The sequence below is a fragment of the Esox lucius genome, chromosome 3 (genome assembly GCF_011004845.1).
Source record: "Esox lucius isolate fEsoLuc1 chromosome 3, fEsoLuc1.pri, whole genome shotgun sequence".
NCBI lineage: Eukaryota > Metazoa > Chordata > Actinopteri > Esociformes > Esocidae > Esox > Esox lucius.
This window is the reverse complement of record NC_047571.1, coordinates 21,313,038-21,329,454: the sequence shown is the minus strand read 5'-3', so window position 1 is coordinate 21,329,454 and position 16,417 is coordinate 21,313,038. Positions and strand designations below refer to the sequence as shown.

The 16,417-nt window shown below is 40.9% G+C and overlaps 1 protein-coding gene across 3 annotated transcripts in view; it reads left to right on the top strand.

The window, feature by feature from the left end:
• Positions 1-16,417, top strand: part of tcf3a (transcription factor 3a) — a 36,674-nt gene that overhangs the window by 3,241 nt on the left and 17,016 nt on the right. For all 3 annotated transcript variants that reach the window (XM_010887722.3, XM_010887710.3, XM_010887718.3), the window contains exons 2-8: positions 4,537-4,633; positions 9,239-9,311; positions 13,788-13,861; positions 14,285-14,360; positions 15,169-15,209; positions 15,454-15,583; positions 16,297-16,346. In XM_010887722.3, coding sequence (XP_010886024.1) covers positions 4,580-4,633; positions 9,239-9,311; positions 13,788-13,861; positions 14,285-14,360; positions 15,169-15,209; positions 15,454-15,583; positions 16,297-16,346 — 498 coding nt within the window. In that variant the 5' untranslated portion in view covers positions 4,537-4,579. The remainder of the gene's footprint in view (positions 1-4,536; positions 4,634-9,238; positions 9,312-13,787; positions 13,862-14,284; positions 14,361-15,168; positions 15,210-15,453; positions 15,584-16,296; positions 16,347-16,417) is intronic.

The following is a 16,417-nucleotide window of genomic DNA, read 5'->3' as shown; positions in this document are numbered from 1 at the left end:
CTAAGTATTTTTTTGTTGTTGTATATTGCTTAAGCTTGCATACAATGATTGGCCAGAGGTTTGCGCACCTATCTTCATGCTGGGGTAGTTTTATTCCTCCCCCCTCTAGCCCCCCTCTTTTTATGATGCGAAAGGTAATGTTTTTTGTTGTATTGTTATTTTCCAGTGAAGCAGATCTGGATGGTGGGATTTTGTATTCAAAATAGGTCAACCATAAGCACATTATCTCTTAAACATTTTTGCATTCTTGTCCAAAAAGTAACTTTCTAAACACTTCTACATTAGCATGTATACATTTATACACAGAAATTCAAAGCTTTGCTGTCTGAAAGTGTTCAACTTCAAGTTTTATTCGAAGGGCATTTCACCAGTTCCCAACACAAAAACAAAATCACATGACTTGGTCTTGACTGAAACTGAATTGTTGAGCTGCTCTGTTGTTTTTTCCATACATGGATAGGTGGGGACACAAAGGGCTCGAGGGCCCTACAATAGAGGAAACTAATGAGGGAAATCAATTATGGAAACCTTAAGTTGTGTAAATAAACAGTAGAACGCAAAGGACAATAACCAGTACTCCCCATAATGATCAACTCAGACTTAATAAACATAGTCAGCTTCCTGGGCATATATTGCTAGGCTTTGTGGAGAGATGGTGCGCTTTAAGGAAATTCCTTATTCATGGGATGGCAAAAATGTTGGCATCCCCAGTGACAAGTTGATCCTTTCATTTTGGGGCTCAAAAAGATTTTTGCATGTGGCCCTTCGACCTTTGCACCTCAATGTGTTCTGCTCTCTGCCTGGGAAGTGTTTCGGATGCTACTGACCTAGGAAGGTGACCTCATCATCAATCGTAGCCTACTCTTGCTCAATTGATATGTTTAATGGTCAAAAGAAACAGGAAACAGACAAATTACTGGAGTTATATGTTTTATTGGGGAAATACATAAGCTACCTTGCATTCCCAAAGGCTTCTCTCCCTATGTGGCCTCAGGGTGGTGGTTCGGGAGGGAATGGCAGGTACCTTCCTTGGTTCTGGCATCTGACTTGCTGGGCCAGAGCAGCACCCAGGGCTCTGAGTTATGACGTCACCCTGTTCATTGCTTTTTCATCCTCTGCTTCCTCTCCTGCCCATAGCTGCTTTTCCGGGGCCTTTAAATCATCCCCCTGACAAGGTCTGATTTGGGGCAAGTGTGCCTTGTCCAGCTGAGCTTGTTTGCAGCCCTGGGCCAGGTTGTCTTCACTGGGGTGTTGGACCAACACTGATTCAGGAGAGGGCGCGATCGCTCAACATATCTGACATCTTTTAATCAATTTAACCAAAACCACATCTCTGATATCAATGCCCTAAGTTGTTCATTAGCTTATTTAGATGGTGGTGTCGCTTGGATGGTATACTAAGGTATTTGTTTTTATTTATTTATTCACAGTTAATATTTACTTGAAAATTTGTAGCTACCTCTTAAATACTTGTAATTTGCAAGGAGATAAAGCAGATTGTGTTCTTTATTTCCCCTGTCATTTGTCATTATGAAGTTTACCGGTAGCCCCCAGTCACATAATCTGTTTATTGTTGAAAAGTGGCCCAGGTGATCTATTTACAGTATGGAATTCACAACAAAATGATTACCTGCTAGATAACTATTAAGTTGACCCCTCACACTGGCGGTAATTGGCCTATAAGGATACAGCAACATTTAAGTTTCTTACCGAAGGAATATAAAAAGGATGCACACCACAGTACCAATTAAACGGGAGGTTTTCTGAGGGCATGGAAAAATTGCCTAACTGAAGGTTACAACATAGACCTGATTCAAGATTAAATCCAAACATTCCCCTTATGGCAATTGGCCATCCTAGTACTTTTCACCGCCATAGTTTATAGTAAAAATGTGAAACAAATGTCTGGATACATTCAGTAACGTAAGAACATTCTTGGAAAATGTGTTTTCCGAAATAACAAAATGACACAGCTGTGCCATTGAGGAATTAAAGCACACTTGTTTGGAAAACAACCCTTCTTCCCCACCATTATAAAAGTACTGTGGTTAATGATGTCCAAAAGCAGGCCATTATAAATCTACATCTTGGTTAGTCAGGTGGGCATAATTAGAAAGCTTTTTTTATTGCCAACATTAATTGCAAAGTTATTTTAAGATCTTACACTGTTAGCCTTTCACAAGGGAATTCTGATAACTGGCTTTTTTTGGTGCACTCCGGAGCTGATGTTACCACACAATAGGGATGTGCATTAGACCATTTCTTTACTATCCGAATAGTATGTGTTGTTATTTGAATAGTATTCGGTTAACCGAAATATATATTTTTTTAAACTACCGATACCACATGAGCGCTACTACATAACGCACAAAGGACAGGGTTTTGTTCTCATGTAACATCGGCTCAATGACCGTTCGTGTGACAAAAAAGCGACTGTGTGTATGGGGGTAACTGTGTGGTGGACACGCAAAACTACAGACCTAGAAGACAATATTAATCAACACACAACATTGAGATTATTGGATGGAAGAGTCTAGAGAAGCTAAGTAGCGAAGCTAGCCAGATATTTGCTTAATTCACTGTTTTTTGCACTCTCAACCGCCTTTCGATTCCACAAGTGAACTTTACAGAGAGTTTTGTGGCCAAATATTTTTTCCGGAGGTAACATTAATTCAGTAAATATATTCCATCTTCTCTTGAATTAGTTGACTTTCATCCACTTGATATCAGTAGGCTAAGAAGTACATATTGCGTCATTCTGACTGACTGGGCCCGACCACACTACTACCGCTTCGATTGAGGAACGTAAACAACAAACAAGTGTGATGGAGCGCATATTATACTTTTTAAATTTTTTAAATGTCATATTATAATATGTACACATTTTAGATTGGAATTTTAAAAGTATTAAAAAAAAATAACATTCAATTCAATTTATTTCAGCCAAAAAAATACATCTTGAAAAAATTAGTGTTAATTTAATACACACAAATATTTGAATACTAAATACTTTCGGGTATTCGAATATTCTACTAACCGTGCCCATCCCTACCACACAAGATACAAACATAGGTTAATTGTGTCCACGACTACCACTGTATAAAGCCATTACCTTGTAACTGAATATCCAACATAATGATCGTAAGTGTTAAGTTGGATAAAAATCTGTTTTATGACATGGAAATGTGGTCATTTGGCGCTTTGTCTTCCGAAGTGCTATGCTACCTTGGAAATAAATATGGCGAATGGAAATGACGAGCCAGATCTTGAGGACCCTCCCCTATCCTTCAGGTCTCCTGTTTGGGAAAACCTCATAATAAATTAAAATGTTATGTTTTATGCTTTTTTCCACTGTACTGAAATTGTAATGAAATGTCTTAAAATCTCTGGTACGTACCAAACCATGACTTTTGCGTACCGTTACACCCCTAATATCTGTGTGTCACTAAGCTACACAGCATGTTAAGGTCTGCTACCAGGCTTTTTACAGGACCCACTTCATAAAAATATGGCAGTCCCGTCCCATGTTCCCTCCCAACGTTTTGTTTTAATCAATTGTAAATTAAGTCTATGACAAAACGGGAGAGAATAAGAAAGATACATAGAAATGTACTGTAGGTATTGATTATTTTTGCTACTGCTCTGAAAACTTTGTGTGTTCCTTCGCCAATATGGTAGACATTGCTCTTGTCCGGCAATGTATCTTTGAATGATTACAACTAGTGTTTACATAAACTAAATGTTACTGTGTTTCCAAGTATAGGATGAGCTCTTGTAAAGAAGGCAGTTTTTCGCTGATGTGAGAATTTGGTACTTCAGAAGAAATGCTTGTTATTCAATGCTATGCATACATATTTAAACGAAACTTCGGACATTTGTTGCCACTACTCCCCAACAAATTGGTTGTTGCCTTAGTAATCTACATTCTCTGGTCTATGACCAACTTGATGAGAAAATAGCTTTTTGTCAAACCAGGATTTCCTGTAAAATCCTAAGTGCTTTGCACCTGGAAAGGGAGTAAAGGTATGATTCTTAAACTGCATTTGTGTTTTCTGTGAGCCCGCATTGATTGTTCTGCTTGTTAGTAGACAACTGTTTGATTATCCGTGGACATTTTTCCCCCCTTACATAACCATGCCAGTTGATTGTTCTGGGGTATTTTTCTGAGCAGAGTATTTAATTTATTTTCCACCCTGCAACCACTACACTATAATTTGTGGCAATGTAATTTTAGCTAGGCTAACTCATGGAAATGGTCTGAGTGCTTGCTCTATTAACTAGCTAAGTTCAAATTATATGTCTATGTTTTGGGGTCTGGCGTTATACTTTAAGTTGTACCAAAGAGTTTAAACTTAATGACTGTATTGTTTTTTATATTTATAGGTGATATAAAAAAAAAATTTCCACCTCAAAAAGACAATCTGTCAGCAGATTGCTGTACTCAGTGTTGCTGCCCATAAAAATGGCATCAGAAACATAATATTCCTAATTGATCATGCCCTAGTATTAATAGTTACGCATTTCTCCTCTCCACAGTCAGTTGCTGAGACTCCAAGAGCCAAAGGAACAGTAGCAGAGAATGGCTACAGTGGGAACAGACAAGGAGCTCAGCGACCTGCTGGATTTCAGTGCGGTAAGAAATTTTCTGTCATCAACCGTACAAAAACACTGTTGGTTATAGTTTGTGTGTAGTCAGATACCGATTCTCTTGTAATTGGGTTGGCTAAAGGTGTTATGTTGGCTCACAGGTTTTTAAGCTATCTCGTTATTGATAATTGCTATAGTTAACAGTTATAAAATGAAACAAACTAGGGTACCAGTTTTTGTAGTGGCAACAGTTTCTTGCTGTTACAAAGTCATTAATAATAATTTGCCATTTGCAAAATGCTAAAACCCTTCGTATAGATCAGCAAAAAAGGATTTGATCCTAGGTCTCCACTGCGAGGCAATGACATTGCAACGAAATTATTTAATTTAGTAATACATTTTTCTCAGAAAGATTGCTGCCAAATCACTGGCACCAATAAGGATCCATATTATTACATGTAAACATGTAATCTGTTAACATTCTACTGTTTAAAATACATCTCAGTCCTAAATAACTGTATTTTGTCTTTCCATAATCTCATTCATAGACACTTCCTCCCAAATTCGTAGAAGGTCTGGTGGAACAGTTCATCCAACGTGGCCTTCATTAGCCAATAAGAAAACCATGAAAAATTCCTGCGGCGATAGTCTTTGGTTTAATCTGCTTAGTCTGTTGACCAATCATCTCCTATGGCGTTGCCCCGTTTGCTTTGTGGACCCATGCACCAATTGCTGTGTTGTAACATTGCTGTGGGACAGCTGTGTGACCATACAGCACAGCTGAGCTGTCTCGCTAGCACTGACTCATGGCATTACAAGGCAGTTCTTGCTTTATTAAAATGTCTTGTAGGCTGGTAGATTGAAGTGGATGGCTCAGGCTGTATTTGATATAACAGAAGTGTTTACATGCTCAGAAGTCAGAAATGCTACTCCGTTAATTTACAAAATAAATAGAGGTGACAGTTACTTTTAGCCCCCATAGAATGATATGGTCCATTCCTAAAAGCCACATTTGAATGGAAGGTGTTCCAGGCACAAATGCCTCGATGCTAATAGCCTAGGGATGAGATTAATGACTTTCTGACCACTGGGGTATAAAATAAAGTAACATCCATGTAAAATCCACTTGTCATTCATCACCATGGGGAAAAACAAATGACTCACAAATGAGAGAAAAATTGGTGTAAATCAGGCAATGGGTGCACACATATTGCTATAATCGATATGAAATATTTTGGGGGAAGAAATTCTCCAAAATACCTAATGCCAATGAAACTGAACTAAAATGGCACACATGTTTCAGAGTAATTTATCATGCGGAGACTTCTTGATGCTCTGTCATTATGGCTCCAGTGTAGTACTCAAGTTCAGCGTTACACATTTTGCTGCAAACTGTCTTTGAATTTGTTAATGTACCATCATTTAGAATACATACACAACTTTCCACAGCTGTAGCCAGCGCCTCTGCCATCTTTGTTTTTATTTTGTTTGTCACATCCAACAGACTTGTTAATAATGAACTGCTTTGCCAACTATTAATTTAGAGCTGTCACTAACAACTGTTTTGATAGTAGTAGTAGTAGTAGTAGTAGTAGTAGTAGTAAGTAACAAAGTAGTAACAAATTCCAGGTGTCTGTGGACAGGTGTCTTCTATACAGGTAACAAGCTGAGATTAGGAGCACTCCCTTTAAGAGAGTGTGCTCCAAATCTCAGCTCGTCACCTGTATAAACAGACACTTGGGAGCCAGAAGTCTTTCTAAATGAGAAGGGGTCAAATACTTAGTTAACTCATTAAAATGCAAATCAATTTAGAAATGTTTTTACATGCGTTTTTCAGGATTTCTTTTTTAGTAATTCTGTCTCTCACTGTTCAAATAAGCCTACCATTAAGATTATACACTGATAATTTCTTTTTCAGTGGGCAAATGTACAAAATCAGCAGGGGATCAAATAATGTTTTCCCCCACTGTAGATATTCTATTGAAATTCTGCTGTTTTCTATACATTTCCACTCTGTATATCTGATAAATTAGATGTTATTTTAATGGACCAAAAAATAGCTTTTCTTTCAAAAACAAGGATATTTCTAATTCTAAATTACTTAGGAAATTGAACAACAATTTTGTTGAATACTTGGCACCATCTGTATTTGCATACTACCCATACTATGTAGTATGTCAGATTAAAATGACGTCTCATACCATGGGGCGTTGGAGCCAGCATGCCCAAAGTGCCTGGGCGGCCTTTTAATTTTGTGGTTTTTCATATTATGCATAGAATGCATCCATTAATTCTTTCTAGGGAAATATAGCCCACAACTCCTTGCACAAGAAAAGAGGGGTTGGCGATGATTCTCCTGATCTTATTTGACAAAATGTTCAGTCAAGCTTGCTTGTTACATTTACTGTAGCTAGTTTTGACATTTTACTGACAAGACAAGGTACTACGCAAGAGTAGCTATTAAGCTAGCTAATGCCTTGTCTTGCTAGGTTGATCATTAAGCTTAACCTTGTACACATTCGCCTCAAACAAAGATCAACAGTGTATTCAATTTCATGAGAATTCTGTTTCTTCTCATACCTGATATAAACTACAATACCCTGTAGCGAACAGAGAAGATGGCAATGTCACATACAAAAGCAAATTCTGGTCTTGTTTGTTGCATCAGTACTGCTAGGTTTCATAGTTCATTTTACGATGCTGTAGTATGTCCCAATGGATTACTATATACTTAACTGTGGTAAAAGTATGTGAGTTGAGTTGGGGCCCTTGTTCCTGGAGTTTTAGAATGCACATTCATTCCTGATATAAGGGACAATTGGATGTCTTCGGGACAGAGATACGGGACACCTAATTAAGATGTGCAAGGACACACAACCACTGCATTTAGAAAGTGAATAACATTTATGAGTATATCAGCTTTACACCACTGTTTCAAACAAACAACAACCTTAGCAAACATTCTAGCCAGAATTGTGGTTTTGTTTCTATTTACATGTTTTATATGAGAATTCATTCTGTTTTTGTTGCCTCAGGAGTGACCCAGATGTGCTTTCAATAAGTTTTATATGTATTCATCCCAGTTGTTAATTTGATCATTATACAGATTGGTAAAAATGTTTCCTTGTCAGTGCTATCCCTACATTTTACATGTGGGATTTTTTATTTAGAGATGTATATCTCTATGCTTAAAATGCACAAACAGAAACAATCAAATATTTTCATATTACAAGTAATTTTTGCAGCAGCCAAAACATGAGAGCACAACTTCATTAATATATATGACAGATAAACACCTCCATCTCGTTGCGTTGGCCAGAATTTCCAAGGTACTAGAGAACATTCTTTATCCCTTACATAAACTGAAGAACACCCGATATCAATCAGTCAGTGTTGACACTGGGCAGTTGCTGTGAGTCACTCATATCAATGACTCAGTCAAAGCTTCGTCTTTTTAGCTTTCTTCCCACTGTTGGCAGGTGCTGCAATCTGTTGTAACTGAGAATGACTCCATCAAATATCAATTTGCGCTTGGTACTGAACATTATAAAATTAGAGTTGTTGTCAGGTCTCCAGACTTTGACTGTTGCTTTCTTTCTCTTCCAATTTTTGGGGCAGATACAACAATGATTTTGTCAAATAAAGTGCATTGTACTCATAATTCCTGTAACCTGTGTTCTTGGACGGGTTTCTGCCTTCTACTTTTCGAGCAAGCTGTCTTTGACAGAACCGTTTTCCTTGTCTTTTATGTTCTTTTATCATGCTATCAGTGCACGCATTTAACCACATTATAGTATAACAAAATGTAGTGCTTCATTGGTGCCGATGGATATGCAATGGACGTGTGTGGATTGGCTGTGTTTGTGTGAAAAATCCAGGGCTAATTCATGAGCTGGTGAGGTCAGTTGGTGGCACCAGGGGAACAATCTAGTTTTGGAGCCCTGAGTATAATATAACATTTTGTGTAGTACTTGTTGAAGAAATGGTACTTAACTGTAGATTGGTTCAGTAACACAATATATTCTTAAGCGTTCCTGAGAGCCTGCTAAGGCTAACTGAGCCCGCTAAGGCTAACTGAGATGGGTATTCATTTGAAATTCCAACATTTAGGCACTAACTGTAATTTTTGTGACGTGACAACTTCGTAAAAAAGACATGTTAGTTGTTGAATTCCAATTTTGCGCAGCTGGTGAAAATAACACCCAAAACTTTCACAATGTAACACTAATTTCTATCTTACAGTTGGGTTTCTACAAACAAGTTTGTCTTCTCCAGATACATTGCGTTTAACACACACCCTACTATTTTATATGTGATTGGTTTCCGCAAGTATATGCTGGAGCACCTGACTGGAAGGCAAAAAAACTAAGTCTGTAGTATGAATGCACAGATATTAAATAGAATTTGAGAGACTACTCCAGGAGGAAAGCAACTTGGGATTCCCATAGGCTATTGAAGATGAGGGCTGATGTTGAGTTTAGTGAAGTGTCTTAACAGGATGGACAATCATGGTTTGAGATTTGACTTTTTTGTAGGACTTCCAAGACTGTATCCATAGATCATAGATTAGCACTCTGTCTCTGGGATGCTTTGTGGATGTGGCACCATCTCTGGTGTGTGGTTTCTGACCCTGTGTCCGTCTCTGTTTCAGATGTTTGCACCACCGGTGTCCAATGGGAAGAACAGGCCCACCACTCTAGCCAGCAGCCAGTTTGGAGGCTCAGGTAAGACCTGGCTTTGGTTTGAATGCCTACTGACTTTGCATATCTCAATTAGGTTTTTAATTAAGCCAGATTGTTTTTTTTGTTGTTTTCTGATTACTTTGGTAATAGTACCACATGTTTTTAGTACACCCATGTAATTAAACAATAGTCAACACCCACCTTACCACCAGGTCTCTTTTGAATCTGTTTCAGTAAGGGGGATAATGCATTATACACATCTTTCTCCTCTTTCTTTATACACTTCTTGAACCCTCCCCACCCCCTGCCCCTCTTCCTCCCTGGGGAGCTGTCAGGGAGGTCAAATTGCAGTATCTGTAACCCCCCCCCGCCCCCCCGGCTCCTACGTCACACTACAAGGAGTGTCATTGGGGGGAATTTACCCGCAGGCTCCCCATCTCTAACCGTTTGTGGGGGGGGTTTTAGCTCATCTATGCTTCTCTTCACCACCGATGAACCAACCAATCAGCTAACCCCATGGCCTCCCTTCAGTAGTCCCCATCTCCTATTTCTGACCGCCTTCCAATACCAACACACAAACCATGCTCCCCATCTTACTTGCATTGTTTCTGTCTCAGCCTCAAACCCACCTTCCTTCGAAACCCTTGTTCACCCTCCAGTAACCTCCTTCCTCTCCACTACGCCAATCATTTTCTATCCCCCTTCACCCTCCTTGTGACCCTGAACAGTTCATATAGGTTGTTTTACGTCATAGCTAAAAAGAAACAGGATATTAAAGTAGAAATAAGATGAAAGGGACTGGGTGAATGAGGCGGGGGAGGTGGATGAGGCAGGGGAGACGAACTACACTTCTCCAAGCTTGAGGGCCACTTAGATTTTCTTTTGTAGTGTCAAAAGGTGCCCACTTACAAAAGGAGGCTGTTACTGTTCTCAAGCCAACGGCTGTTCCAGGTATTGTGTGGCAGCCCTCAGCACAGGTCTCCACTATGCTCATCAGAGGCCAAGACAAAGGGGAACTGAATAGGCAGGCAGCATATGTGGTACAGTGTATGATTTCACATTAGAACCCAAACCCATCCTCTCCCAATGAGCAGGCTCCCTGTGAGAAGGTTCTTTATCTCTTTCTCTCTGCCTTACCATCTCTGTAGCACCTTGTGCTAATCCCTGTGGGTTGGAAATGGCTGCCATCATGTCGTCATAGTTTAATGGATTAGGAGGATTTGACATTGACCCCAGATGCTGGAAGTTTTTTTCTCTGATACCTGTTGTCATGCATCCCTGCTTCTCTCTGATTTCGGTGTTTTTACATCACCTAACTTCCAACTAAGTTTCATTTACTGGCAACCAGAAACTGAGAATCAGAATAGATATTTTTAAACTTTGCGTGTTCAAATGCAGAAGAGGAGCGTTAGTTTTGCATGAACTTTCTGTTCTTTAGGAACTTTCCTTCATGTGAATGGAAATGGAATGTCAATTCTGTAATTCTGTCCAATTTACCCATTAGTTGGATTCTTTGCAGTTTAGAGGCACACTCGTATTGATCAAACTACAGAGCCTTATCAGAATATAATACTTGGAGCCTCTGATGTCAATGATTTAGAAATAACTTTCAAAAGATATGTTGAAGTTTGTAATCAAACTAATGTTGAATGTTGTCTCAGCATCGTAAAACCAGCTCCTATGAATCATTTCAGACACATGCAATGGCCATGCAACAGTTTCCTGTGTGTGATATAGACATTCCCTATTAATCACACTCCTCAAAACTTATTAAGCGGCATGTATTGTGTCTGAGTGACTCATGTCTGTCGTACAGGGCAGGGAAGAGAGGAAGGAAGGAAGGCTGAAAGTGTAGACTTGCCAGACAGTACACCAATCAGTGCCTCTGGCATTGTCCTATAAAAACTAAGTGTGTATGTGCCTGCATGTTCCCTGTTTGTTAGTTATGGAGCCTCATAGCCTGTATGACTCAGGTTTACTGGTCGTTTTCAGTATTTCTTTCTGGGGTAATTATAGACCAACCTTGTTTAAAGGGGTGGTGAGACACGGTTTTAAAGGGGAGGCTGGCTAGTGAATGTGTCTGGCCTGACTCAACCCTCTCGCTCTCTGAGCTAACATGTGCTGAGACATTTGCTGACACACACACACAAGCGCGCGCTAACTCACTCTGTCAACCCTCCATGGGCAAACCCCCCTAAAAGTGATTAGGTGTATAGTTTCTAGCTCACATTTTTTTAGGGCTGTTGTCATTCGTAATGGCTTTATAAGAGGAGGCAGACTACTGTTAAAATTTTTGGTTAAGTTAGTCCTTAGAATGTGGAGATCTGTACTGGGAACTTTGTTTTACCTCTTATTTCTATAGTCCTTTGAAGCAGGGTAGTTCAGACAAGCTCTGTGGTTTTCTCTGATTTTCAAGTAGTGTCTTATCAGACTGTCATCCTGTTACAAACTGAAACCATTTTGAAGTTTGGGACAAATGTAGCATTTTCACATTAAATTGATTTATTGGAACAAGAAATACTATGTAGACGTTTAGGCTTTTTATTTTCATGTGTATTTCACACAATGTTGAGGTGAATCTTTGTATGGATGTCCACCCTCAATATAAGGTTAATGTCATTGTTTTTATGTAGATCAGTCTATCTATGAACTGAACCAGGTCCATAGAGACTCAATTTGCCATTTTCAGACATTTTAAGTTTAAATCAGACCATTGTACATATAATTATGATCAGTCAACCTTTATATGAGACAAAAAAGAGGGATGCTAACATGAGCAGCACGCAATGAATGGAGCATCTTCCATTAAAAGCTAGCTACTGTTAGTAACAAGCTAGTTAACATTAGTTCTCGTAATAAGTCTTGTTAATCTCAATAAAACTTGGATAGTGTAGATAGGCTCTTAGATAAGTCTCTCACATTCTCTCCATATACTCAGATCTGTTAATTACAAGTAAAATGTGAAATTGTAATGAATATTCATAAAAGCCATTATAAGGTTTTACTTTAGAGTTGCACACTTGTCCTATCCTTCAGTTAATGTAATTTTTCCAGTGTGTAATTTTTTTCCAATGTGGATAATAGTGCTGTCATTTGGGATCGGTATGTGCCCCCCTTTTCATCTGTCAGTTTACCTGAAGAGCAGTAAGGCCATATACACAATTTTTCTTTCCTTGCCCCACAGCTATTCATTGTCTTCCACATTCTTCAGATGACTCCGTTTTAGCCGCCCATACATTGTGCTATCTTCAGGCTGGGCTATAGACTAACATTTCCCCCTTGTGGTCATTTTAACTTGCTGTTTTGCGCTGCCAAGATGGGCAAATGCTAAACTGTAGAAAATATCTCAAACCTAAATCTTGTATTGTAGCCTGCGAATTGTCTCTTTTTATTTGTATCTTCACATTTTAGCAGGAGAAGTGCTAGTCCCTGTGTGCGCTGTTCTATGTGTTGGATGTCCTCTTTCTGAGTCTGGTCTACTGGTGGACATGGAGAGTGACAGTATCATTGAGGCTACAAGCCCCACCCTTGATCTCCTTCATCTGTGATTCTGCTGGCATCTTTCCTCTAGATCACAGTTGTCACGATGATGTATCAGTCTCTCCACTTTGGACCCATCATTCTTCCTGATGGCTGATCCAGTCATGCTTCCAGCCGCTCCCCTCCACCCCTCTCCATTTTTTTAATTACACAACAAAACACAAAATATGAATATTCATAGAGCAAAGCCTAATTAATATGCACAATTATGCAAATCAGCACACAATTAAGCCTCAGCTTCCCCCAAGATCCAGTGTAGTAGCGGTGAGAGGAGACGTGGGGGGGTTGGGGGGGGGCAGGAATGTCTGCTTCACCAGTCTTTAAATTCTCTCTGTACTTTCCCTCTTGTTTCAATGCTAAGCCTTTTACAAGGGACAGCATACAGGACGTGTGTCCCTCCTGTCATTTTCTACCCAGTTCTCATGTGAATGGAGGAGTGAGGGGATACGAATCACTACTGTGTTGCCATGGAAAAATGTAAAGGAGCAAAGAGACAGAGGGGGGGGAATGAGTGGGAGACAAACGTTCAGGATGATTGTATGAGCCTCATACTGGGTGTTAATTATTCAAACTTCCTACACCTCAGAGCAACACTAAGTGTCAGTGTGGTGGCAGAGCTGTAGCTGTCACTGGGAGCTGAAGGAGCATCGCTCAGCTAAAGGTTATTCAGAACTCCTAGACTTGAAGCAGCAATGCCTGATTGGGTCACATTGACCCCTATGCTGGCCTCTATCTCCAATCCCCCTGGTACCATTGTAACCCTATGGGATCTGATGGCTATAGGCGTTATGCTAATGGCTTGAGGGAGTTTTTGCTCTCATATCTCTAAACCTTTAAATACTCACTGGTACAGAGAATGAAAGGTGTGTTTGGAAATGGCCAAAGGACTGCCATATCTAGTCTCTTTTTCCAGTCCCACGTGGATCTGTGGAAGCTGTTCCCACATCTCACCACTGTGTTCCATGTGCTGGGTTGTAGGCATGGATGAGCGGAACGGTCCTGGCCCCTGGGCATCTGGAGAACAGACCAGCCCTTCCTTCAACCAGGGACGGGTAAGCTTCCACTGCACACTCCATACAGCAAAAGTACACACTTAGCAGAGTGGGCATGTTGTCTTGCACAGGGCATATTACTAATCATATCACTGGTATCGTCCACTGGGCGTATTACTAATAGCATATGACTGGTGTTTTCCGGACTTACAGTAGCATAGATTAGCCCTAAGAGCCTGCAGGCGCTGTGTGTTTGGTTGTAGATGGCCTTACAGAATCTGTTTAAGGCAGAAATTGATTTTAAGTCCTATCCCCAATTCGTCTTGCCCTCATCGCTCACTTCCTCCCTCTATCTCTCTTTCCTCTCTCCTTTCCACTGCCTTTCTCTCACCCTCCTCCCTCTGTCCCCCACTTGCTCTTTCTCCCTTTCTCTCCCTTCCTTCCCTCTTGATTTCTCCACCCCTCCCATCTCCTTCTCTCCAGGGTTATGGTGAAGGAGCTCATTATAACGAGCACGAAGGCATTGCTCCCACCCCCTTGTTTGGCTCCGGGATTGTGGGTAAGGAAATCTGACTAGGTTTTGTCCAAGCTCTCTGTGGTCTAGGCCTTGGAACGGGTTCTCCCCCCAACTCTATTTAATTCAGCACGGTTGATATCAGGTCCCCATGTTGACAAAGACGACCCACTAACCGGTCCCTGGGGTGTTGTCACGAGGCTCCTGGATCTACCGTAATCCACCCTGTGTTTACAATCAGTGACCACAAGAAGGGACCGCATAATGACGTGTCTTTAGGTTGAGCCGTTTTAAATATACTGGGGTGAATTATGCTGCTGTGTGTCTTAAGTTATAACAATTGCCTGGGCGCTTTGTGTGGATTACCTCACCCCAGCACTACAGTGACCTGTATAGCAACTTTCTGTAGGTGCATTCCATGTGTGTAGGAGGTGGAGGTGACTATGGGGATCATTTAGAGGAACTGGGGGGGGTGTGGGGGGTATTGGGTTGGAAAGGAGGGGAGGAGATTGTGAGCACCCAAGCACAAACAAACCCCTCCCTGGGGATTAGTGTCACCAATAGTGTTTGTGTGTGTCTGTCTCAGCTGAGCTGTCAGGAGAAAGATTGGGGTTGGGCCCTTCATTTCCACCGGACCCTGTAATGGGCCAATTTGTTGTTTTGCTCCCGTCCCAAGCCTTGAATACTACACTTCGTATACAGCCGGATGGACAGACAAGACAGACAGATGGGGGGCACCCAACTGAAGAGGGAACACCTCAGGCTGGGTGTTAGTGTGCTGGAGAGAAGTAAAAGGTAGTTCATGAGTTAAAGGATTTTAGTGGCCTGCCCTGACTGTCCCTCCAATTTCTAGGCAAAGCTGAGCGAGGAGCCTACTCTTCTTTTGGAGCCCAGGTAAAATCAGACTCCTCTGTTGACTACTGTCTCCTCTTCTGTCACCTGTCTCATCTGTAACCAGTGTCTCTTCCTCAGAGTAATGTTTGTAGATCCGTCCTGCCTGTTCTCCTTCATCTGTCTCTTCTCCTGTTTCCTCCTCCTGCCCTCGGCCTTCTCTTTCATCTGTCAAAATGTCTGTACTATCTAGCAGTGTTCATGTGACTGACCTTGTCTTCTCTCCTCCCCCTCCTCTCCTGGGTAGCCGGGCTTTATGCCCAGTGAGATGCCCATGCCCAGTCCTGATGCCTTGTCCCCGTCGGGCCTGAAGTCTGGCTCCCAGTTTTACCCCTCTCAGTTTAACTCTCGCAGAAGACCCACCCAGGAGAGCATGGGTAAGGACACAGCAACCAAATATTATCCCACAGAACACTTCTGCTGTCCCTGTTTTGTGGCATGGGTACAGGCACAGAAACTGGAGTGTACACCGATGCAGCATGGGCTCAATTCAAGCCTACTACTATTTCAGTGCACTCATTTTCACCTTTTCTCTATAAAGTAAAGCATTCAAGTTGCTAAAATACATTTTCGAGTAAATGTGTTGGCATTCCAATGTATTCCAGTTTATACCAGTTTATTTGCTAAATGAAGCATGCATCACGGAGTTCTATTCTATTTCTTTACCTACTAATTGTAATTTCAGACATTCTACATTTAAATATCTTGTGTTGTCTTTATAAATTGAAGACCCCAACATATCTTCCACTACTACCATTACTATGGGAGTCGGGGAGTTGCTCTTTATTCCGATTTATATTTATGTCTGCGATCACCTTCACTTCTCCTACTGAGGTTTAAAATAAGAACCTGAGAAGTTTCACTTCTGCTAAACCAGCGGGGGACTTCAATGGAAGGCGTGTTGGTGTGAGGTGGTTGCAGAAACATACTGGTTGTTTAAAATAAGGCATTTATTAGTGCTCATATAGGCAGATATTCCTACCAGCATAGCACTGAACGGCTGGATGAATAGTCCCAGTCTTTGGAATGCCCTAACTGTTAGCATTACTTTCATAACTTGGTTGTTTGATGTGTGTGTCTTTCTCCTCAGATGCCCTGCCAAAAAAGATCCGGAAAGTTCCCCCTGGCCTGCCATCTTCAGTAAGTACAGCCCCCTGACCTGCCCTGCCATTACCCCCTCATACCAGACGGCCACGCCCATATCTGCCCCT